The sequence below is a fragment of the Chrysemys picta genome, chromosome 6, assembly GCF_011386835.1.
Source record: "Chrysemys picta bellii isolate R12L10 chromosome 6, ASM1138683v2, whole genome shotgun sequence".
In the NCBI taxonomy this organism is placed as follows: domain Eukaryota; kingdom Metazoa; phylum Chordata; order Testudines; family Emydidae; genus Chrysemys; species Chrysemys picta.
In genome coordinates, this window is record NC_088796.1 from 110,064,057 (window position 1) to 110,090,343 (window position 26,287).

The window sequence follows — 26,287 nt, forward strand, 5'->3', positions numbered from 1 at the left end:
TCATGACACCCAGTTCACAGATGTGGGGTGAATTGACTGAAGTCACACAGCAGGTTAATGCAGAGCTAGGCATGGAACCCACATGTGACTCCTATCCACCCACACTTCCTCACATTGGCCTTTCTAGTAGCTGTAATTTCACAATGTACTTATGCATTTTAAGATTTTATTGTCTCATGAAACTTCAGGAGGGCTAATAAAATCATTCTTATCTTCTAATTACACCTCTACCCCGATATAACGCTGTCCTCGGGAGCCAAAAAAATCTTACCGCGTTATAGGTGAAACCGCGTTATATCAAACTTGCTTTGATCCGCCGGAGTGTGCAACCCCCCCCCGCCCCCCTGGAGCACTGCTTTACCGCGTTATATCCGAATTCGTGTTATATCGGGGTAGAGGTATATATGACAAGACTGTACATAATGAAATGGCTGGTCACCTGCATTTAGCTCTTGACAGGTCGAATACAGGCCTGCTCCGTGAGGCAAATGAGACCCATGTACTAGTAGTTTTGCTTTTCCTTCAGATCTACCAAAAAGAGCTCTGATGTTTTGAAATATGCCAGGCAGCACTCACTAAACCCTCCAACCTCAAGAGAAAGCATTCTCAATTAGAAATACATTATGATTGTCACAGCTAAGCAATTTCTTAGAGACTAAAGGGATTTTTAGTGATTTCATGGTATAAAAAAAGCAGTCAATGTACCACACAAAAAATTAAAATTCCAACTGAGATGTCATGCAGTAAGTGAAAAGATTTAGCTATCCAGTCATACAACTAAGAATAACCTTGCAAAGGATGCAGTGAAACCAAGATATGTGCTTCTCAATAGCAAGGAGCAGGTTTGTCACAAAGTGTTTTTCCAGGCCCATGTACCCAGTTATAAGAACATTTGTAAGTAGCACAATGAAAAACAGCAGCACTCAAGATTAAATTGGGTTCTGAGAGTTTTCTTCCTGCGGCAGCCAGTCAGAAATCCTGCTAATGGGCAACTTACACAGAACAGATTATGTCATTTTGATAATGCTTCCTTTTGGCTTTACACGCGCCCGTGTTTCTGGCAAATAGCAGAAAACCCGAATGCATTTCCAGCCTGTCTCTACAACCTCTGATAAGATCAGCATCACAAGACAGAGGGGAAAATAAAAAGATACGAGACCATGATACAGTGTTTAATCAATTATTACATCAGTACTGAGTCTTGTGTAACTACAGGCTGCTCTGTTCATGAATTTACATGCGTATTGCCAGTGATTTGTTTCATTCACACAGATATATAGATGGGTAATCACATCAGCAGACGCAAACATTAGTAAGCAAAAGGGCATTTATTTTAAACACTATTACATTTGCCAACTATTATTTAAAAAGGAAGACCATATTATATTAGTTCAAAACTATCCTGTTAAGCATATATATTTAAACTCTAATTTTACAAACACATAATGAAATAATTTTTATTTTACAAATAGCTATTTTAATAAGTATTATGAAAAACATGTTTTAAAAATAATTGCCAAAATCTCCCTCTTTAAATATACAACCCTCCCCCCCTCGCTATTCTGAAGATTTCTTCCTTGGAAGCCAAAAAATATCTAAGTCACACTGAGTCCTCATCAAACCCTACTGAGAGCAGTAGTGATATAAAAAGGTAAAAGCACTGTACAAAGTACGCAAGTACAGCATGTATAGGTTTTAATACTGTACATGCTTGCATTTGTTTTTAAAATGTTTTATAAAAAACTCCTATTTTAAAACAAAAAATTGAATGTCCTTCCCTGGCTGTGGAAAATATACAAGCCATTGTAATCTTATCCTGTTATTAAAACTTTATGGTTTTCCAGAGTGATGGGGCAGATATTGTGGTGAGAATTTTTATCATCTTTACTGGATGCCATATTAAGATTTTCCTAGCAGTTGATGCTTCTCTCATAGAAGTCGATGGAAGTTTTACCACTGACTTAAATGGAAGCGGGACTGTATTCCAAGTTTTCTTTGGCATGTCATTTTGCAGTGCCTCTTAATCTCAGTTTCCTCCAATCCATGATGCAAAATTAATACACAGCCTTTAATACATTAACAAGAAAAACCAAATCTGGAGAAATTTGAAATTAACATGGATAATTGTAGGGGACTGTTTTAAATGTTTACTGGTAAATTCATTGAAAAACTCAGAGTATTTATTTTAGCCAAAAGTAATGAAGGGATACAATCTTCAAACCAAGCAATGATGTATTCTGTACGTTTTCCACCAAAATTTAATCTGTTTACTTCCCTGTAGTGTGTGGGGGTTTATTCCTTTGTTGCTTCCTTTATAGTCCCTTCTGGCATTTCTTCTGGAATGAGCTTTTCAAAAAGGTGCGGTACCCAGGGTCATCCACGTATTCATTCTTAAACCGGGAACTCAGGACTCTCTGTCTCTTCTTCTCTCCCTGGATAATATCTGCTCCATAAAATGTGTCTTCAAATCTCATGTCGGAGGCTGTCGACTAAAAACAGATATTAATTACCTCTTCAGTTTCACAGAGGAAATCACAATCTGACTCCCTCCAGGGCAAGCACATGAAAGCACAGGCACCTTTGGTTGAGACAAACTGAAGACTATTTCAGGGACTAAACCAGAGAATTACACCATTATGAAGTCATCAGTGCTTCAGAACAGTTTTATGATAATGTTTCTAGGAAAATCCATTCATGTTAGATAAATGTTGACCGTATTTTTTTAAACTCACTTTGCAGTGTTTAGTTCGACGTATTTGTGGGGTTTCTTAAAATTCATTTGACTGACTCTAGCTGTTGGATTTCATTGTGTCAAAAGATCACAGAATCACAGAAATGAGAGATGGGAAAGATCATATTGGATTCAGTTCATCCATCTGCCAGTAAAGGTTTCTTCCCAACAGTAATGTATATTATCTAGCATTTTATCCAGTCTAGTTTAAATGTAAGGGACTGTATGATGCAGACTATTAAAAAGGTACCCTGTACAATTGCATGGCTTGTGTGGACAGGGAGTCATGAGTTCAGCTGGTGCTGTAAAGTGTAAAAAAAAAACGAGGGCAAAAACTGAAACGGCAAATGTCTAGCTATTGAAAAAATAATGACAGTGACAAATGACAGGAATTTTAGGGCCCACTGCTGAAGCCAGTAGCAAAATTCCCATGAACGTCAATGGCATGGGATCAAACCCTTTAAGATGAAGAGATCATCATATATCCCTAGCTGTTTAAAAGAAAGGGTGGAACCAACATTATAAACCATGGGACTAGTGCTGCAAGGAGCTGAGTAACCTCTGACTTGAGGGTACTCAGATGAGTTCCAACTGAGTTCCATTGACTTGTACATCGAAGGTGCACTCAGCACCTTGAGTACTGGGCTGTACGTTTGTGAAGCCCAAGTTAACAACAGGGAAACAGCATCAGGCTTCTCATCAATAGCAACCATTTTGTTTCTGGTGTTTGTTTTATTTAATAGTCTAAATTTCATGTTTTAAAATAATACTTAATTCCACTAAAAAGTTAATGGTGTCACATGCAAAAGTAAAACATTGATCTATAAAAATGCCACTATTTTAAAAGAATAGCAAAAACCAGCCACATCTATATTGTTGTTCTTAGTCAAGTACAACAATAAAACAGATTTACAGTATGTCTAGTTAATTCTAAACTCCTGTTACATATACTGTATAAAACAACAAGAGGTAATGGGGCCTTTTCTGAATATAATGAAAAACAACCAATTGTACTCACCCAGGTGGCTTGTTTGTTATTTTTTTTCAAGAACCATCTATATTAAGCCTTAGCACACTGAAGGACGAGTGTACTCCTCTGAAGTAAACTGCCCCTGAGATGCGACAGTCTAGAATATTTGACTTCTGAACGCTCCTGCCAGAAGGAGCTCTGCTCCTCTCCATTCTTATTGCTTTCTTGCTCCCCTCTTACTCTCCTGAATGAGATAAGCCACCTTCCTGGAAAAGCACTTCATAGCAAAGAGACAACTTCATCCTTCTCTGCCTCTCCCCAGCTGCCACTCCCAGCTCCCCTCTCAGACATGGTGCCAGCTCCATGTCCCTTCTTACCCCTACCGCACCTTCCAATACGTGCCATACACATGCTTCAGGCTGCGGCTGAGAACTGGCAACATGGAGAAGCAGCTCACGTCAGGTGGGCATGCTGAGAAAGTAGTGGAGGCGAATATAAGGTCAGGATTTGCTTCTCCAAAGAATCCTGACCTGCCTCCATTTTCCAGCTGCAACAAACCCTCCCTCAGCCACATCCCAGAGCCCTCTGTCTGATTGCCCCAAATAGACATTCCCCAGGTGACCCCCACTTCTCATCCCCTGGGAATCACCTAGTTTCCATATGATTAATCTCATACAATACATGTGAGAGTAGGGACGGTATGTGCAAGTACACATCTTTATAGCAATAAGAAACACACGGTGCTGCTGTTCTCGTTTACAGATATGTTCACATTATCTTTAAATACAATATGAATGTTTTATTCATTAGCTGTTGAATTTCAATATTATAAGATTTTTTTAGTCCGTATGCTTTCATTTTACATGTTAAAAAATGACTAACAGTTAGCTAGCAGTGTATGGTTTTGAGTGGACTGCTGAGAAACAGAGCAGTGTATGTTATATGCAAATGAGAGGAAGAACATGATGTCTCTGAGTCTGAGTATTTGACCCTCTGAGTAACTGATATAGGACTGCATATTCGAATTCATGCCAAACTTAGGTAATACAAACCTTCTCTCTCCTCCGATACCGGTTGTTGAAATGCAACATTTCTTAGTCTTAAAGGAGTTCTGTTCTTATGGTGTTGTGTGAATTTTACGTATGGTACTGTGTTGGAATAACTGATTGCTGCCATACCAGCTGGAATTTATGCAGGAGCTGGGAAAATATTTGAGAGCTTGGAGTCCAATTAAAAATCCACTGTAGTCAATGGGAGTCCTGCCATTGACTTTAATGGGATTTAGATCAGGTTCTTTGTTGTTTTTGGTTAAACTTTGTGCTTTTAGAATTATAAACTTTGAGTACTTGGAAAATATACAAAAAGAGCAGATATTTGATAAGGGTATGGAAAGAACAGTTCATCTGTCAACACGAGATGTTCTTCCTTAATCCTTCATGCTCTGACAGATGTTCTACCAAGATGTCCCTGTCAGCAGTCAAGATGTGTGTTTGATTACAGTATTTGGCTGTACTGACAGAGCAGTAAACCAGTCTGACTGGCCAGTGCACACTTTTGCTACTTGTTTGAATTTGGATAGCCACACTAGCACTGACTCTTCACAAAAATCCTTGTGAAGTATAAAGGGCTAACTCAGAATAAAGTCACAGCTCGGTTTAAAGTCCTTTAGAGTAAATTAATATTAGAACATTTGTATTTGTAAATACTTACGAAACGGGCTTTCACTCGTTTAGGCAGCTCTTCATCTAACGTGTAGATCTCTTCCCTCTTCATTGCTATCTGAGAACCATCTTCAAACTCAACCTAATTTGACACATGGGAATTTTAGAAAAATATAAACTCATTGTTTGCAATCCTCAGGCACTCTCCAACAATAGACAGATTATCTACAGAGAGATCAAACATTTGAGTTAAATAGTTACCTATTGTTATTTATTTTTAGGAAGGAAAATAAAGAACCACCACCAAGAAACACCATGAAGAGTTAAGAGTTATAGCCATACTTCAGAAAATAATCACCAGTTAGGCTATGTCTACACCTGTGTGTTTCCCTGGGTACTTGTCCGTGCACTGCTAGTACATGTACCCCATACCCCTGCTGAGTGTCCAGATACAGTGTGCTGAGCATGGGTATATGATGTGCATATATACCCCACGCCCACACTGCCCTTTTCAGTACATGACGATAGTGCTGCCATTTCAGCGGCAGTATCACAGAGTCCTTTGTGTCCAAGGATACACTCTGAGAACTGCCTTGTTGTGTGTTGCTGGTACTGTATGCCGCATTTTGCGATTGCAGCTCTCAATTATGTCTCCTTTCTGCCTAACTGCACTGAAGAAATGGAGCAAGCCCATGATGATGTAGTTCTGCTCCTGCGACAAATGTTCATGTGGTTCAGTACTGGATACTGGATGGAATGGGTCCAGAAAAATTTGAGACACTGAAAATGGCTGACCAAGAGGGCATATGAAAATCCACTGAGGTTGCACGGAAAAGATGAGTTGAATGCTGGCATTACCGTGGTATGGCCATAGGTGGACTGTCGCTTCTGGTCCCGGAGAACCAGCATTGTGTGGTGGAGTCACCTCATCTTGGAAAGCTGGAATGATGACCAGTGGCTGCAGAATTCATATTACGGAAGCAGACCTTCATGGAGTTGTGCAAGCAGCTTGCACTAATCCTCTAGCACCAGATCACTTGTTCTCAGAAACTCATAGCAGTACAGAAGCAGGTGGTTATTGCCCATTGGAAGCTGGCAACATTTGACAACTATTGGTCAGTTACAACCCAGTTGGGGTTGGGAAGTCAACTGTCAGAGTGGTGGTTGTACAGGTTTGCCACAATACTAATACTGGAATCTACTCAGGCATGGTTGCCATATCCAAAAGGCCCTTAAATTATAGCAGGATATCAGAAGATGAGGTTTCTGAATGGTGCAGGGGCCATCGACAGAACGCACATCCCAATACTTTGCCCACTGAAAGGGGTGAGTGAATATGTGAACCAAAAAGTTTACTATTCACTTGTTGTCCAAGACTCAGTGGACCACCGAAGTCAGTTCATGAGACTAATGTTGGACATATGGGGAAAGGTCCATGACGCCAGGGTGCTCAGAAGGTCAGGATTGTACAGAGGGGGGAGGGAGGGTGAGGGCGGGGAGGGGAGAGAAGAGAAGGGATTTTATTCCCCAGAAATGCCGTGGCTCTGCACAGAGTTTCTGTTCCCACAGTTATGTTGGGGGACCCTGCATATGCACTCCTAACTTGGCTCATGAAGCTCTTTCCAACATCACTGACCCAAGAAAAAGGGAATTCATCTATAGCCTGAGTAGCTGCAGTGTGGTAAGGGAATGCCTTTGGGAATCTGACAGCTCATTGGCAATGCCTGCAATCACAACTGGATGCCAAGGTAGCCAACACAGTTTGCATGATCATGGCATGCTGTACCTTGCACAATGTATGCGAGGCTAAAAGAGAATATTCCCAGAGCTATTGGGCACAGGGCAGATCTGGTTTACAAAGCCTGTACGGGCAGCCAAATCCCACCCACGTGAATACTGCTCATGGTTCCCAGGTGGCAAGGGAAATCTGTGATGCTATTTTCTCATACATTGTGGAGCAGCGTAGAGCCAGAAAGCGACCTGGGAAAGTGCCGAGGGACACTATTTTGTCGGTATGGTGCTGCTGAAAAAGCTCAATAGATCATTGCTACATGATTGTCCAGCGACATACTTCAGTGCGTTTCGATCCCCTACAGCTGATGGTAATGTCGTAACTGAAAGCAGATAACTGGGTGAGGGCACTCAAGGTTAACACCTTTGACTGCGGTTTTGTGCTGTGAAGAATGTATAGGCACTGTAATGCCATCATTGAGCAATGCTGCTGTTGCATGTTAACAACTCGGTTTCAGGTTGCTTTATGGGGAGTCATTAAGGATTGTTAAAGTAATTTAAAAACAGTTGTGTAAGGTTTTGGGATGGGCTTCACACATTCCTTCTTCACAGTGTTTTCTGACATCCTTGCTCACAGCACTAATCAGGTGCTATGCATGAGTACTTCTGTGCTGCAAGTGGTGACTATTTGGTGAGGTTGAGAGCAGAGGGGTTGTAAAAGCACAGTTCAGTGTCCGATATCTCTACTGTTAATTTACTTTTGTTTCTTTTGTCTGAATTGTCAATTAAGTCATTAACAAAGCCATAAAGACGGTTCAGTTAACTTCTTTTCTGTTTTTCATTCTGGTGCTTTGGACAGCAGCAGTTACTTCACAGTTTAGTTCACTGTAATGAATCCTTTTTTTTTTTTAAACACTAGGCAATTCATGACTGGGGGCTGAAGGTGATGTGCGAGGGACAGAATTCATTGCATTTCTTTGGCAAGACACATTTACAGAAATCACAGTCGTGTGTTGTGAATCCTGCTGACCCATCCCTAACGTAGAAAATATCACATTGATCATACTCAGAAAGCGAGCGGCACACACAAGTGAAGTGAATGGTAACTTTTATTTACAAACGTACATCAAACAAAGGACTAAAACAGTGTGTAACAGAGACAAATTAACAAAAATAAAAATAGTACAATTCCCTGAAACTGGGCAAACATTAGTTTTTGTGGACATGTCTTCTTGCCCTTCCCCTCCCCGAGAAGAGGGGAAAAGACTGTGGAATATTGCGTGGGTGGACAAATGGAGAGGTATCCTGAATGGAGCTTGGGGGGTAAACAAAGATTGGGCTATAGGGACTGGATTGGGCTTATTGTTCCCCACAAGCAGGCTTTGGGGGGGGTTCCCCTGTGCAGAGTTTTGGGTGCTGACAGAGTATGTTGTGCCAGGTATCCAGCATGCTCTTCCCCGGTAGGGGGGGTGGTGGAGTTCACTTCCTCAGGAGCAGCCTGGACAACAGCTGGAGGAGGAGGAGAAGCGGCAGGAGGAGGACGTGCTGCCTGTTCTGGAGAGAAGCAGCAGCCCAGTGGCGGACAGGCCCAAAAAGTATTCTGCCACCAGCTGTGCTAGGGACTGAATGAGTGAATGGTCCCATACCCTATGGGCATGCTCCCACTCCATGAACCGGTTCATGAAGGCCTCCTCCTGCCTAAGAGCCAGATCCTCCCTTGCCCTAAGGAACTCTACTGCTCCTGACTTCTCCTGTCAATGACTATTGTGCTCCTCTTTCTCCAGGTCTCCCTCCAAGACTTCCTCTGAGGTCCCTGCTGCCTGCTCACCCTGCCCCTCATCGGTGTCCCATCATACAGTGAAGCGGTGGGTGAGGATAGAATCAGGAGTCACTTCAGGCTTGATACTCGCAGCCTTGGAGAGCCCCCACTCCAGATCATCATAGTATGGACATGTGTCATGTTCCTCTCCTACAGAGAATGCTGGAGTCCTTCACACTCTGGTACAGGAGCCTGAAGTGCTCCATGTGCTCCCAGCACAGGAATGGGGTCCAGTGAATGCCTGCCTCCTTCAGCCTCCATAAATCTCCTGGTAGAGGCATATGTTCCTGCCAGTATGCGTTAAGTTGTGGTCTGACCACATATTAATCAGCACGTGGGCATGCTTCAGAGACCAGGAGGCAGCTCTTGGAACATGATCTGTGATCACCAGTGCTGATCAATCCAGTTCAGGGGACAACTGATCTTAAATGCTTAGCACAGGTTGCTATTACCTTTATACATTTGGGTAAGGGTCAGACGGCAAAAGGATCAATGCATTGTGGGATTGGCCTTGGAGGACTATCGTTACTCATGACCTGGTGCATGCCCTTTACCTCCATCTATACTGTACTGTAGAACGGGTACAGGGCCATGGCACAATGGAGGCATGAATATGCCCAGATTCCTCAGGCATGCCAGTTGTCTCACACTACTCTGTCCTTCCGGAACATGCTTCAGATGGGGACAATAAGGGAGTCATGACACAACAATGTGCATCTCACCATGCATGGTCGCAAGCATAGACATAGCTTTAGATTAACATGCAAAAGGACTGCACTCCCAACATTGAAATTTGTGTATAAAAGTACAAATGTATTCGATTAGGAATGCTAAAGAATACCAACATATACAATATCACTTTATCACACATTAAGATGTCATTATGTTGTTTATGTTTGCTTCTAATTTCCCAAGTGGTTAAAATTAATTTCACCATGCTATGTTTCAAGGTTGTGGAAGACCACGTCAAAAGACAGGAGGTATGAGTGACACTAAGGGAAATGCCAGTTAACAGAATTATATTGAATCTGATGGAATTTCTTTAAAATGCTCTGTTCAGAAGATGAAAAGCTTTATCATGCTTAGGTTTAGATTTAATCCAACATGAACCCCTTTAGCAGAAAATGAGAAAGGAAATGTAGCTAGGTGCAGGGAATGCTAAAATACTCAGCCTTCAAACCACTTATGCTTTTTTAGACGCTTCCACTCTCCTCCCCCACCACCACCATCCATCCCTGGAATCCTTCACCTATAAGAGATGAATGTCTGCTACTATCTACAATTGTACTTTGAGTTCCTTCAGAAACTTTAATTTAAAACTAGTTTTCAGAAAACGTACACAGGGCCCAATCCTGCAAACTCATATGGCTTCAATGGAATTACCTGAATAACAGCTATATGCAGGAGTCAGGGTTGCAGGATTAGGTATAAATTATATGAAAATATACACTGAAATACATATACTTAAAGAACCTTGACAAGATGCACAATGCACGTACAAAAAAATATAGGGTTTGCTGGTTCAAATTAAAGTGTTGCCCTGTAGGTTTCAAATCAAAACAATCAAACAAACTGAATCTGTCAGATTAATTGTGCACAGTTGAAAAGCTTTCAGGGACTGTCCTAGAGTACATACAGTAGCAACAGCCAAGATACAGAGCTGTGAACTATTAAAATCCTTAAGAGAAGTAATTTTAACTCCATCATAAAGGACCTGGGCCATATCCTGGTATGCCGCTGAACCGCACAAAGCCCAGGGTAGAGGATGGGGTGCAAAGATGTCTTAGGCCTGGTCCCCACTAAGCCCCCACTTCGGACTAAGGTATGCAAATTCAGCTACGTTAATAACGTAGCTGAATTCGAAGTACCTTAGTCCGAATTTACCGCGGGTCCAGACGCAGCAGGGAGGCTCCCCCGTCGATGCCGCGTACTCCTCTCGCCGACCTGGAGTACCGGCGTCGACGGCGAGCACTTCCGGGATCGATCCCAGAACATCAATTGCCTGCCGCCGGACCCTCCGGTAAGTGTAGACGTACCCTTACAGTGCATCTTTACACTCCCTGATCCTACTGCTAACATGTGCAGGACTGGTCTCCATGCATGTTAGAGCAGTTTGAAGGCTGCTTGAACTTAACCCATGTTGTAAATAGTGACAAGGAATCAAAAATATACCCAATGATCAGTATGGTGCTAGGGCATTGCTATCACTGCCCCCGCCCCTGCCCCCTTTGGCAATGCCTCTTTTTCCAAGCCACTACGGTAGCACAGAGGAGAGAGGTGAATGGTCTACATGCACTGTAGCCCACCAAAGAATCACCCTGTTGGGGTGAGCTTCTCTGGTTCTGTTAAATGGGCTTTAGGACCAGATTATATTGGTAGTGTGGCACTGAGCAGCCATACTACACAAGAGAATCTAAACCCCATATGTCCAGTTTGAGGTATGGAGGCTCTAGCCCAGTAGTTCTCAACCAGGGGTACACGCACCCCTGGGGCTACACAGAGGTCTTCCATCAACTCATCTAGATAGTTGCCTAGTTTTATAACAGGCTACATAAAAAGCTCTAGTGCACACTAAAATTTCATACAGACAATGACGTGTTTATATTGCTCTATATGCTATACACTGAAGTGTAAGTACAATATTTATATTCCAGCTGATTTATTTTATAATGATATGGTAAAAATGAGAAAGTAAGCAATTTTCCAGTAATAGTGTACTTTGATACTTCTGTATTTTTATGTCTGATTTTGTAAGCAAATAGTTTTGAAGTGAGGTGAAACTTGGGAGTGCGGAAGACAAATCAGATGTGTGAAAGGGGTACAGCAGTCTGGAAAGGTTGAGAGCCACTGATCTAGCTGTTCAACTGCCATAAACATTAATTGGAGTTTCTTACTTAAACTCTAGCATGGTGCACTAGAAATTCACCCTGATGTTGCTAAGGACTAACACTAATAAGGGTTCCTCCAAGTCTTTCAGTGGTGTAATTATTTACACAGAATATCAGACTACTGCTAAATCCAAATTTTAACCAGGCTGCAGATGCTGAATTTCAAACTAGTCATTCTGTCAAGTATGGTATATTTTATTTTGTATGCCCTGTAAATGCAGATATTCATCACAGAGAATAAGGGCTCCTACTATATATGGGCAACCAAAGATATATATTGTGCATTCAGACAGTGGGATAAAAATGAAAAACTGCACTTGTTCTCTCCATGTGGTTTTCTTGTATGAGGATATCATAAATTAATGGTGTAAATGAAATTGTCAGAAAGCATTTAATTGAATAATTTAGTCATCTACAGAAAGTTACAAATGGTTACTATGAAGGACCATACAAACAAAAACTGACCGAGATGCCAAACACTTAAGTGGCAGATTTGTAGAGAGGCACTTAAAAATACACACTTGATTTTGCATGCACAATTACGACTAGGATTCGTGCAGGATAACTGGGCTTGCATATATCCTGTGCGATACTGACACAGGTGTTTGTGCACATGGTCACGGTTACTGCATGCCCAGCTCTCATTGCTCCCTGTGCAAATTCCACATGAATGTGAGAGAATTTTCACACATGAATTCCTTTATCAGAGTAAAATAGATTTGTTGAAGTTTTATCTGACCATATAGCCTTGTTCCAGCACACACACACACACACACACACACACACACACACACACCCCTTTCTAGTCTCTCCTTTTGTAGAGAGTTGTTGGTCTAGTTGTGTCTAAGAGGCACAACACAGAACTCACATCACAACACAGGAAGAAAGGGGGCAAAGGTGGCTTTAAACCACATTTGCACCTTCCCAATCCTGGGCTGTTCTGTAGCCCTTAGCTTAACTTAGGGCTTGTCTACATTACCCGCTGGATCAATGGGCAGCGATCGATCCAACAGGGGTCGATTTATCGCGTCTAATCTAGACGCGATAAATTGACCGCCGAGCGCTCTCCCGTTGACTCCGGTACTCCACCGGAGCAAGAGGCGCAGGCAGAGTCGACAGGGGAGCAGCAGCAGTCGACTCACCGCAGTGAAGATACTGTGGTGAGTAGATCTAAGTACATCGACTTCACATAGCTGAAGTTGCATAACTTAGATCGATTCCCCCTCCCCCCAGTGTAGACCAGACCTTAGACAGCCCCAGGGGGAGGGGAGAGATGTTACAGCAGTATCCCCAGGCTGTTCTCTGGGCTGCAGCACTTCCCAGAATCTCTACAGTGCTATGTGCTGTGATCTGGCCTCCACACACCCCTCCTCACCTTGGTATGTCCTCTGTGCCAGGGCTTGCTAGGGGGTCCTTGAAGGGCAGCCTTTTGGCTGTTTCCATAGTTCCTGTGCCAGGGGAATTCTCCCACAGCTAGATATGGGGCACTGAGAGCCCCTTTACGCTGCTCCTGTCCTTTTACCCAATATAAAAAGTCCGAAGTGGGGCTGCGAGTTTCACCCGGACTCTAATTCTGACTGACTTACTATGAGGTCTTGAAAAGGTTACTTAACCTCTCTCTGCCTCAGTTTCTGCTCCTGTAAAAAAGATGATAATACGGCTCACCTCACAGGGTTGTCATGAGCATAGTTTTTTGGTAAAACACTTTGAAGATTAATAGTGCTATAAAACAATAATCCTTAAAGTTTTATATAGAACTTATATTCAAAGCATATGCAGATATTAAATATAAGGGAGGCAGTAAGGTGTAGAGTTCAGCATAAGGGACCAGACATCTGGAGACCTGAGTTTGATTCCCACGTCTGCCACAGACTTGCAACATGACATAGCAAGTCACTTATCCATGGATAAATTAATGCACAGAGAGGGTATTATAGTACCTGTCCACTTTTGTAAAACAATTTGAGATCGGCAGATGGAAAGAGTTATAGAAGTGAAAAGATTTGTTTATATATATACAAATGTATAGAAATACCAAATATGTATAGCTCTCTATCTAAATAACAAATAGTTATATTCTTATTCTTCCCGAAGTGTTGTTATTATTGTGGTTGTTTTATTGTCGTTTCTACCATGCACTTGGGTACTCAACGCTGCTGACTGATTTTTCTCAGAGACATGCACTTTTGAAAACCGACAATTATTCTGTCTCTGAATTCAGGACTGACCTCTTTAGTCTTGTCCACAGTACCGAGTTCTCCTTTCTCTCTACAGTTTATAACATGCCTTAACGTACATGTTAGTTAATAGAAGATTTCCTCATTGAAGAGCTGAAAATGTGTCTATTGAAACTATGTTTTTCATTGTCCTTTCTCTCATCCCTTTTTCTGAAACTTCGCTAGCTCATTAAAGTTAGGTGCCCAGTTATACCATTAATTAAATGACCACCAATGCTTAATAAAAGCAAACAAACAACATAATATACTGAAGTCTTGTTTTATAGGATGTGGTCTATTGAATAACCCTGAGTTCCTATAAAATGATACACTCTCTTCCTTTGGAATTTTAAAGTTACAGGATTGTACATAGCAATAATTAGCTACAGCAGCAGCTCAGCCATTGTAAACAATTGGGGACAGCTCTATCTGAAAAGGTAAAGGCATTACTGTTTAAGAGTCAGTACTTAACTCAGACCCCTGCCTTCCAGAACTTTAAAACTGTGGCCAGTCCAACTTTGGTGTGGAATGAGTTATTTGTAATACACATGAAGACATTTGAAAGAAAATTCCTAATATGCACATAATAAAAAATATGGGCACTCACCTGATACATGTGAGCTACATTTGCTCCCAGATATTTTGCCCCGTACAGTTTTCCATCAGGCCACTTCACTTGGACCACCTCTCCCTCTGCAGGTGGACCCAGCTTCCGGCAGTCTCTGCTCTATTTACAAACAAGGGATTGTTTCTCAAATCAGTGATTAAGCAATTAAAATTTGAAATTAGCAGTACACTGCTTCTTACAACTTGATAATTAGAGGGGGAGTTACCATGTGTGTTTCAAGCATTATAATCTTGCTAATGGGCCAACAAAACACACCGTTCGTCTTCGTGAGAAGGAACTAGTGACCAAAGAAACACTTTTGATGTCACAATGTCAAAGCAATGTGTATGAATCAGGTAGTTATCAGTAATGGTGCTACTTTCCCCCAATTTCATTTTTGTCACATAGTGAAGATGAGGTTTAACAAAGTGCAGCTACATATTTGCCAGAGGTTTATGGAGGTTGTTTTTTTACATACTTAAGCAATTTATATTTTGCTAACACCAATGCATTCCTGCTAGATGTTTACTGATTGCAATATACACATGACTGATCAAACTACAATGTTGAGAGCATCAGCAGGTTCCTTGCTTAGCTGGTATATATGCACAAAAAGAATTTAAAGGTTTACTACCACCTTTGTATCACCTGAACTCTGGGCTTGGCTCCTTGTATAACATATGCTGGCTTTAAACCACTCACTCTCTGGGATGCTCTGCCAGCCCACTATAGCCAGAGAGCAGAGCACACCATTCCCACCCCCACCCACACGTCTACACTCGGAATTGTGTGAAGGACCAGAGAAGAGTCTTTATGTCAGCTCTATATTAGCTGAGGAGGCAATCTTCTGCAGCCACTTTTCCTCCGGGGCCACCTCAGCCAGCTATCCACCCACGTAAAGCAGTCCACAGGTTCAAATTATGACTCAAGTCACAAATGAAAGTGGACTTAGTGGGAACATCCTAACCTGTACTGGTTCCCTGTCAGTCAGCAAATTGTTCGGCATTAATGGCAGACCGAGAACTGGAATAGCAGGGCTGTTGCAAAATAGCATTGAGGTACACTGACAATTGTTTGTAGTTGCACCTAGTTGTTAGTCTAGTTACTGCAGTAATGCTTGCCATTTTGTGAGCAACAAATTCACACCAAATATTTTAAAAATATTTATTATTTCACAACGCATCTCACTTCATCGTGCATTTACATTTGAGAAGATATCAGACTGAGAGATGAAAATTAGCCTCTCTTGTAGCCAAGGGCCTCCAGGCACCTAAACGCCTAATCATAATGACTAATGACAGCAAAGTGAGAGCGAGGAGACTGCAATAGCATTTACATGGATAATAACTCATTTGACTCTTACCTGAATGTTATCTTATCACTAGGGCTGCTGATTAATTCCAGTTATCTCACGTGATTAACTCAAAAAAATTAACTGTGATTAAAAAAATTAATTGCGATTAATCACACTGTTAAACAATAGAATACTAATTGAAATGTATTAAATATTTTTGGATGTTTTTCTACATTTTCAAATATATTGATTTCTATTACAACACAGAATACAAAGTGTACAATGCTCACTTTATATTATTTTTTATTACAAATATTTGCACTGTAAAAATGATAAAAGATAGTATTTTTCATTTCACCTCATACAAGTATTGTAGTGCAATCTCTTTACCGTGAAAGTGTAACTTACAAATGTAGATTTTTTTTGTTACATAACTGCACTCAAAAACAAAACAATGTAAAACTTTAGAACCTACAAGTCCTTTCAGTCCTACTTCTTGTTCAGCCAATTGCTAAGACAAACAAGTTTGTTTACATTTACGGGAGATACTGCTGACTGCTTCTTATTTACAATGTCACCTGAAAGTGAGAACAGGCGTTCGCATGGCACTTCTGTAGCCGGCAGTGCAAGGTATTTACATGCCAGATATGCTAAACATTCATATGCCCCTTCATGCTTTGGCCACCATTCCAGAGGACATGCTTCCATGCTGATGATACTCGTTAAAAAAATAATGCATTAATTAAATTTGTGACTGAACTCCTTGGGGGAGAATTCTATGTCTCCTGTTTTGTTTTACCTGCATTTTGCCATATATTTCATGTTATAGCAGTCTTGGATGATGAACCAGCACGTTCGTTTTAAGAAAACTTTCACTGCAGATTTGACAAATGCAAAGAAGGTACCAATGTGAGATTTCTAAGGATAGATACAGCACTTGACCCAAGGTTTAAGAATCTGAAGTGCCTTCCAAAATCTGAGAGGGACGAGGAGTGGAGAATGCTTTCAGATGTCTTAAAAGAGCAACACTCCGATGCGGAAACTACAGAACCCGAACCACCAAAAAAGAAAATCAACTTTGTGCTGGTGGCATCTGACTCATATGATGAAAATGAACATGCATCAATCTGCACTGCTTTAGATTGTTATCGAGCAGAACCCGCCATCAGCATGGATGCATGTCCGCTGGAACGGTGGTTGAAGCATGAAGGTAGGGTTACCATACGTCCGGATTTTCCTGGACATGTCCGGCTTTTTGGGCTTCAAATCCCCGTCCGGGGGGAAATCCCCAAAAGCCGGACATGTCCGGGAAAATCGGGACATGTGGGGCCGGCGGTGCTGGGCCGGGGGCCGGGCCGGCGGTGCTGGGCTGGGGGTGCTGAGCCGGGGGCCGGGCCGGCGGTGCTGGGCCGGGCCGGCGGTGCTCGGCTGGGGGCTGGCCCGGGGCCGGCACCCCAGGGCCCGAGCCGACCCAGGCTGGAGATGCCGGGGGGGCCAGACTGGGCCGCGCCTCCTCCCCCCACTCCCCCCCTTACCTGCTTCAGGCTTCCCGCGAATCAAATGTTCGCGGAAAGCAGGGGAGGGGGCGGAGTTGGGGCGGGACTTTGGGGAAGGGGCGGAGTTGGGCAGGGGTGGGGCTGGGGCCGGGGCCGGGGCCCCGTGGAGTGTCCTCTTTTTGGACACTCAAAATATGGTAACCCTAATGAAGGGACATATGAATCTTTAGCGCATTTGGCACATAAATATCTTGCGATTCCGGCTACAACAGTGCCATGCGAATGCTAGTTCTCATTGTCAGGTGACACTGTATAACAAAATGTGGGCAGCATTATCTCCTGCAAATTGTAACCAAACTTGTTTGTCTGAGCGATTGGTTGAAGTAGAACTTAGTGGATTTGTAGGTTCTAAAGTTTTACATTGTTTTATTTTGAGTTCAGTTATTTTTTGTATATAATTCTACATTTGTAAGTTCAACTTTCATTATAAAGAGATTGCACTACACTACTTGTACTAGGTGAATTGAAATATACTACAGTATCTCTTGTTTTTTTACAGTGCAAATATCTGTAATAAAATAAATGTAAAGTGAGCACTGTAAACTTCGTATTCTGTGTTGTAATTGAAATAAATATATATGATAATGTAGAAACATCCAAACATATTTAAATAAATGGTATTCTATTGTTGTTTAATCGCGTGATTAATCACGATTAATTTTTTAAATCGCTTGACAGCCCTATTTATCACCTATTATTTACATCCATGAGCTATAAACTTATTTTGTTGCTAGCCACATCCCCTAATCCCCAGACGTAGTCCACAAGTTTGATTTAACCCATGAGCCCAAGGAAGTGCAAACTGCATCCCACTGAGCTTGTTGAGGTAGCCATGCTTCGGTGGGCAGAGATATCCTCACAGGAGGACAGATGGCAGTACAGCCACTGCCATTCCTTAGGGGCTCTCTCAGGGTGACAGCTTCACACAGCCTGGCTGGCGCAGTCTGATGAGATATGCTGAAATGTGTGTGTTTTCTGATCCCAGTCCCTCACAGCTGGCTCCACCCACTTTCAGGGATTCTTAAACTCATTAATAGCATGAACCACATCTTAAAAGAAAAACACTCAACCGCTTTTCCTCCCATTTATGATGGTGCTGAAAACACCAGGTAGCATGCTTTTATTTTCCCTCCCTTACCTTTATTTATTTAGAGTTATAACATAAACAGAAAAACAAAGCCTGCCTGTGTATCTTGGACATAATTTTAAGACTACTATACAAAACCATCAGCTTGTCTAAAAAACAAATGATCTACTTGTGGTATCAAACCAAACAGTACCTCAATGTATTTACAAATACTAGCCTTTATTGCTTTTCTTCCTCTCCACCTTCCAAAAGACAAGCTTGCAGCCTATGATTGCATAACATTCCTGGGATGAGGCCCATAACTGCTCATATGGAAATTGAACAGAGGATAGGATTTAATGTATCTCAGTTACCAGCTAAAACTAAGGAGAGCCAGCTCTATGATCAGCCAACTGTCCAGAGACCATTAGCAAATGCTTTGAGGATTTCAATGGTCCAGGAAACAATTTCCAGGAACCGCTGTACTAGATATCCTGTATTCCATTCCACCATGGAGTTCTTTACTTCTGTCGATTCTATCACTGGTGCTTTTAATATAGTCTATTGTATTAACATACTGTATTATCTTACTACTGAAAAATTGATTCCCACATTTTCTTCAGGGGAAAGGTTACACACGTTTCTTAGACAGACCAAACTGGATACTGTTAATTTGAAACATCTAATCTGTCAGATGTATAATTAATAGCCAGGCACCAGAAAAACGGGATCCTTCTATCTCTCCCTGTACCAGATGTAATAATCTCCAGACTCAGTAATTTATGGGTTTGAAGTGTAAATCACATGCATTTGCTCTAGAGTTTCATATATTCTGTGCAGTAAATGAAATTGTAACACTGCTCATCTTATGCCACATTAGTGGATCTAACCTGCTGGTACATAAAACACCAATCAGCTGTGGAATATCTGAGTCCACCTGTTTATGGTGTTATGAAAATTCCTTTATTATCGTAAATCACAGAACTGCAAACATTTTCAAGCTTTTTGTGTGTGGCTGTATTAAGGTGAATCTAACCTGTTTTAGGCAGCATTCAATTTTGGGTCCATTAACTACTTTTCCAATAAGAGAAAATAGCAAGTAATGCTTTAACCATAGATATCAGAAAAATATTTACTGAAATATCATATTTGCCTCTGAATACAGTGACTGACCATAGAATTGCTTGTTCAAATGCTTGTGAGCCTAACTCTATAATGAGAATGACAATATACTGGGCAGCAAGTCAGGGGACTTTACTAAAATTTTCTGTAGTGCCCCTGAGTCTTAGTATCAAAGTGCTACACAGATGCATTAAATCTGCATGGCAAAATCCTAGTGGATTTCATGGAGTGTGAAGGACTCATGAATACTACACGTTCTATTTGTTCTTCTGGTTGTTGTAAGTGGGTTTACTATATGAAAACATGGGGTTAATTCAGGAAGAGTTTGACTGCATGTAGGTACTAAAGAAAACCAAGGTTCATTGGCCAACATGCGTTTTCAAAATTCTTTTTCTCTTATGTTACATACTTTGTTCCTACTGTTGAAATGAAACAATAGTTTGGTTCAAGAAGTCTGTCTGGTCACTGTCTTTACCTCTGTTCTCTTTTCTGCCTGTTTGCAGTCAGCCTCTTGTTGAATTAACCCCATTTTCATACAGTCAATCCATTTACAACAAAGAGATGAACGTATAGAACATATAGTATCTGTAAATTATTGTAGCACAATCTCACCTCCTTCACATGCAGTTTTTAGTTCTTCTTGCTCTGTTTATGGGCCTGATACAAAACCAATTAAAGTCAATGAAAGGCTTCAACTGGGACTGAGTCGGGCCTCAAAGGATGCTCTGTTTGGAACATATAAATCAATTTACTTAAAAAAAAATATTCCAGTGATGCTGCAATAGCTTTATCAAAGAGCAAGGTCTTGCAGCATGCCCTAAATTTGCTTAGGCGTTGGAATAGCCTATTCATCTCTAAGAGCTTGTTCTACAACTGAAAACCCTTTACCAAGCATAGATTATCTTCACATCTTCGTTAGGAAATTCAGGAAAGCATCCCTATGCAGGAAAACACACACATGCTTTCCTGCTTTGCCTTGCAATACCTAAATTATAAATTAAATAAATAAATTAATGGAGATATCCTATCTCCTAGAACTGGAAGGGACCTTGAAAGGTCATTGAGTCCAGCCCCCTGCCTTCACTAGCAGGACCCCAGTATGGCTATTCTGATCTTAGATGAGATGGAGAAGATGACTCCTGAACAGAAGGATTAGTATGTAGACCATTCTCAAAGTATGCCAAAGACAGCTGCCTTTTGGATATTTCAAGTTCCATTTTAACTGTTTTGCCTGGCAATATCATTACAGAATATGGAATGAATATATTAGTAATTACTTTGGGAATGATACAACTATAAGAGCCACTGGGTACTTCTGGGCTTTACCCAAAGCACTACAGATTGAAAAATGAATACCTTCCTCTGTCACATCTTCAGCGAAGTCATATTAAACAGAACATTCTGTGACGTGGTCATCAAAATCAATGGGACTAAAGTTCAATGCCCACAAGAGCACCCTCTGTAGAGGTGGTTCATATCTGAAAGGAGTAGCTAAAAGAAGCCGCAAAATAAAGTGGAAGGGGAAGAAAAAATACCGTGCTCTTTAATGTCTGTATTGTGCTGTATTGTCTTGTGAGTAAGGAAGAAATTATTTTATGGCTAAGAATAATAGAAAATCTTAATTTAAAGAAAAATTTACCTGAAGGATGCCAAAGAAAACTAACAAAGGAAAACACTGGTATAGTCAAAGTAAGGAATTTTATTAAAAAAAGAAAATTTGTGTTTAGCACTTTTTCAGCAGGGGAGGGAAGTCAGCTGTTGTAGATAAGGGAATAAAATGCAAAGGATCTAAAAGCTGTAACAGGTCAATAAATCAATGCTTTAAGATTGTACATTTCATCTTAAATAAATGAAAAGCAAAAAGCTTTCCAAGAAATACCTGTGAATATTCTTAACTGGTAACAAATACCACAGATACATTCCCGCTGAATTTACCAGCAGGAAAAGCCCTTCATTAGGCTGGGTAATTTTCTGCCTTTCAACAGTTAGTTTAAAACTCAAGAGGCTTGGTCCTTGGGATTAAATGAGTTCCTACCCTTTCAAATTTGCTTCTCTTTCTGTGACTGGTGTGTAAAAATGCATTAGTCAATCAAAGACAGGGAGACCATGGAGCCATTGTAACACTTAATATAGTAGGAATGACAATGGCCCATTAGAATTTTTTTTAAAACAGGGGGAAGGTGTAGGCTCACATGGCACCTTTTGGGGGAAAATGAATCAATTCTTGTCCCAAGTTCATGTACTGCAGCAAGGCCTGTAAATGCTACTAGAAAACCATCCCATTCAAAATGGGGAAAATGCCAACCATCGCTTATTCTAACTGTCAGAGAGCTGCCTCAGCAGAGCTGGATTTTGTTAATTGTTTTGATGCTACTGTAATAAACTGGCTCAGTATGTGTGGTCATATCACCCACACGTGGCTGACTCAAGTGAGGATAAAGTGGTTTTGATGGTGATCGCAGATTTAATCCTCACTCCTGACAATCTTGGTGTCTGTATGTAAGCAGCCACAGGTTTGTTGGACTAGAACAGGGGTTCTCAAACTGGGGGTTGGGACCCCTCAGGGGGTCGCGAGGTTATTACATGGGGGGTCACGAGCTGTTAGCCTCCACCCCAAACCCTGCTTTGCCTCCAGCATTTATAATGATGTTAAATATATAAAAAAGTGTTTTTAATTTATAAGGTGGGGGGGTCACACTCAGAGGCTTGCTATGTGAAAGGGGTCACCAGTATGAAAGTTTGAGAACCACTGGACTAGAACATCTTGCCTGAATAGCTGTATTTTACCTCCCACTTAAGCATGCAATGGGTGAGAGGCCTAGGTCTTGAATAGGTCTGAAAATTGGATCTGAAATCTTCTGTCATACTGGAGGGGCAGCCAGACCAAACTGGAGTGGCCATGTGACCCCATGCAGCTCCCACACCTTTCCAGTCCTTTAGCACCCAGGGACACCCCAGCTCCTGGGGAGAGGCTGAGCAGTGGGGTCCAGGAACCTGCCAGTCCCCAGAAGGGTGGGAGGATTAGATCTGGGCTTTTGGCACTTCCTGAGCAAGTGGAGCTGCATGAAGATGGGGTCTACGCTTCCCAGAGCTGCCTGGCCCCTGCTGGGGATGGTGCTCTTCAGCCTGGCCTCCTCTCTGAGTTAGAGCTCAGGGCTGAACGTGAGGCAGGCAGACTGCGGGGCTGGGTGCAGAAAGGAGATCTTGGAGTCGGGTGTGGGGCGGGGAGGCCACGGGGCTGAATGTGGGGGAAGAGAACGGACCTGGCTGAGGGACAATGAGGTGGGAAAAACATGGAGATGAGCGTGGGCAGCACGAGGGGAATGTGTTTAGAGCTGTGTGTAGTGGGAGAGAGCTTGGAAGTGGGTGCAGACCAGGGTAGGGACAGCTCTGGGCCCCCTCCTTAGGAAAATTCTGTTTGCGCCCTTGCTCCCACTCATACTGTTGCATGTGCATCCTGTGGAACTACTTATAGCAAGAAGAAAAAAATCAATTTCCATCTTGATAAGATCAGAACTTTTTTCTGCAGAAGATTGCTAAATCCAGTTCTACCAGCTGCTCTCACACAGCAGGCTTTGAAGGGAAGAGGAGGATGAAATGTTACATTGTAAAAGATACATACAGACGGTCATGCTTTCAGGACTCAGACTGACTTCCATAGTCACCAGAATGTTATTGACTGCTAGGAGAGAGTAGTGCCTTTTTCCAGAAATGCCAGGTATTTCTTGAACAGAGCACTATAACATTCAGGTGTCTATAACAGTAAATGGAGACTGCAATTTCCTTTGCGTTGGCTAAAAAAATAAATTAGGAAAAAACTGAAAGAGAAGAAATGTACTTCAGATACTGGAGAAAAGCTGTCTGGTACACAGAAGAGAGTACACTGGAAATATTGTTCATGTTTATCACTCTGAAAGGTTGCCTCTGTAATGCTGCCAAGGTCCGAATAAGCATTGGTTGTCTCTCTCTAAGTCACACAGGTTCCCACACCTGACTTAGTTGAGATTTCTAAGTTTGTATTCTTGAACTAGCACAAGTGGATCTACCTTGCTAAACTGGCTCCTTTCTCTGACCTTCACAGAAATCATAGAATATCAGGGTTGGAAGGGACCTCAGGAGGTCATTTAGTCCAACCCCCTGCTCAAAGCAGGACCAATCCCCAGACAGATTTTTGCCCCAGATCCCTAAATGGCCCCCTCAAGGATTGAACTCACAACCCTGGGTTTAGCAGGCCAATGCTCAAACCACTGCACTATCCCTCTCCCCTCGAGGGCATAGGTAATATCTTTGGCCCATATTCACTACAGGTCAGTTTTTCTGTAATTTATTAAACAGTTTTTATGTACACTACAGAGAAGGGCCATACTACAAGCTTTCTTTATAGTTTACATAAAGAAGGACTATTCATGGTATGCATCACCTCATTTGAGAGCATGGCATTAACAGAGAGTGACATCTGTAAGAAATCAGGTTCCCCATTATATTAACAGAGGGCCCAATCTAGCAGCCTTTACTCACATGAGTATACCCATTGATACCAATTTCATTTTATTTTAAATAGTCAGGGGGACTACTCACCTGTGTAGGCTGTAGTGCTGGGACCCATTTTTTTTTTTAGTTTTGTGTTATGCTGTACTACCTCTACTAACTTATCCTTAGCCAAAGTTGTGCAAGTCCCCCCTGAAATATGCGAGGAAGTAAGGGAAACTTCACAATGTACAGCCCACTCAGCGGCTGTGGAGCAGTAGGTAATAAAGAGTTCTACACAGAAACACAACAGGAGAACATTGGGTCCAGTTTTCAAAATCTGGATGCGTACAGCCAGGCACCTAAATCTGTATGCTAGCAGCTGTTTTATGTATTTTAATTATGAATCAGTTGAACTGGGCTCCTAAATCATAATTTAGGGCTTAACTTTAGGTAACTAAATTTTAAAGCTGGAACTATTATGAAGTGTTATTATAATTAGAAAAAAACAACAATAATAAATTATGAACATAGAAACTGGAGTTAATTCTTCAATGAGTGAGTTAGTACACCAGACACCAGCTGTGCCTCAGTTCCCCAGCTCCCTCCTCTCACCCTCCCTAGGACCCCATAATCTTCCAGGGGCAGTGTTTAGAACACATCCCACTATTCCAGAAGGCATTATCACCACTAGCAGCAAGCACAGGCCTGCAAAGCCTCATAGTCTTGTGATGATAGCAGACCAAGATATGTGTGAACTTCTCACCACCGACCCTAGAATCATTTATTTCTACCACCAGCAGCTTTCTCCTCAGGTACCACCCCTCTGCCTTCTTAAATCTCTCCATCCTATCACCAGGTATCACACCCTCCTGCTTTCCATTTGCTGGCTTCAGTCATATCCACTAGGTCTTCTCCCTCCCTCTCCTTACTTACCCCCTCACTCTTTTTGCTTCTCTTCCTTAACTCTCTTACTATATTGATCAGACCCTCCAGTCCACATGCCTTCTAAACCTTCACCTCACCTCTACAAACTTCTTGCCTTGCCTCTTATAGCTCTCTGTAAAATTACATGCCCTTTTACAGTACTACATAAATTAAAAGTAAAAGCTACTAAAATCAAACTATTAAAGATAAACTCTCCTGTTCCCCTTATATATATGGTGCTCCCAGAAATGCTGTTTAAATCCAGAATGACTGTTCAATGTAAAATGCCATCCACCTAACCTTTATTTCAAAGAATGGATCAAGCCATGGCACTAACTCATCAAAGCCTTTGATTTTAGGTACTAAGTGGTGAAGTTTCTGAAAAACAACCCGCAGAGTTTGCATAATGCCTAAAAACCAATCAACCCTCCCTTTTATTCTGGAGCAGTGAAGTCAATTTAGCAGGAGGATAATCTGAGTATGCCACGGCACTCACAGAAATTAATTAAATACACCTTGACTGGAAATGGCTACTTCAGAAAAAGCCTAAATAACATGCAGAAAATTATTTGGAGGCTGAGGTCATCTTATTCTCACTGAAAGGTTTTCAAGCAAATTTACAAACCTTCTCCAGGAAAAAGCTCAGCAGCAAAATATCAGCGTGGAAGCTCTATAAAAATCTATAGAAATATCATTATGGAACAACATGTATGGCTGCTGGACTTCTGCATACAAATGGTCTTCCAGCTGTCTTTAGATGAATGGTATTAAGTTATAGCTATAATTTTTCCCTCCTGAATTTAGAAATTTAGCTTAATGCAGTATCCTACCATGCAGCTATCAAAATGCTCTCATTAGCAGACTGCTCTCTGTATTAATGGAAATTATCTGCAGATTGTTTCAAACAGGGGCTTAACACAGTATAAAGTGTGGGGAAGGGGGGCATAAAGAACTGAACACATGGTGTGAGAGCTGTCATGACAAGTCAGCTTTTATTGTATAAAATACAGGGGAGAACAGGGTTCATGTGGCAGAGCTGCAAAGGTGACTCAACTGGAGTTCCCTGGGTAGACAGAGCACCACCAAGGATTGAACTGAAATGTCAGCAAGCCCATTCTGTTAATGCACATAGTGCAAGCTGTCTCATCTGCTTATGTTAGTTTAGTGTGCACTAGCTTTCAGTTTTGGTATAAGCGATTAAGCTTACAAGTGATTATTTTATAAAGAATATG

At 41.7% G+C, this 26,287-nt stretch overlaps 1 protein-coding gene across 18 annotated transcripts in view; it reads right to left on the bottom strand.

Moving 5' to 3' along the window:
• Positions 1 to 1,309: 1,309 nt before the first annotated feature.
• Positions 1,310 to 26,287, bottom strand: part of KDM4C (lysine demethylase 4C) — a 427,285-nt gene continuing 402,307 nt past the window's right edge. For 15 of the 18 annotated variants that reach the window (XR_010588892.1, XR_010588893.1, XR_010588896.1 and 12 more), the window contains 3 exons: positions 14,624 to 14,743; positions 5,412 to 5,504; positions 1,310 to 2,489 (listed from right to left, as the gene is read on the bottom strand). Coding sequence is in view for 9 of the 18 variants with exons in the window: in XM_005295226.5 (XP_005295283.2) it covers positions 2,313 to 2,489; positions 5,412 to 5,504; positions 14,624 to 14,743 (390 nt within the window). In the remaining 9 variants the exon portion in view is untranslated. The remainder of the gene's footprint in view (positions 2,490 to 5,411; positions 5,505 to 14,623; positions 14,744 to 26,287) is intronic. The other 3 variants (XR_010588890.1, XM_065550533.1, XM_042850423.2) reach the window with 1 other exon arrangement.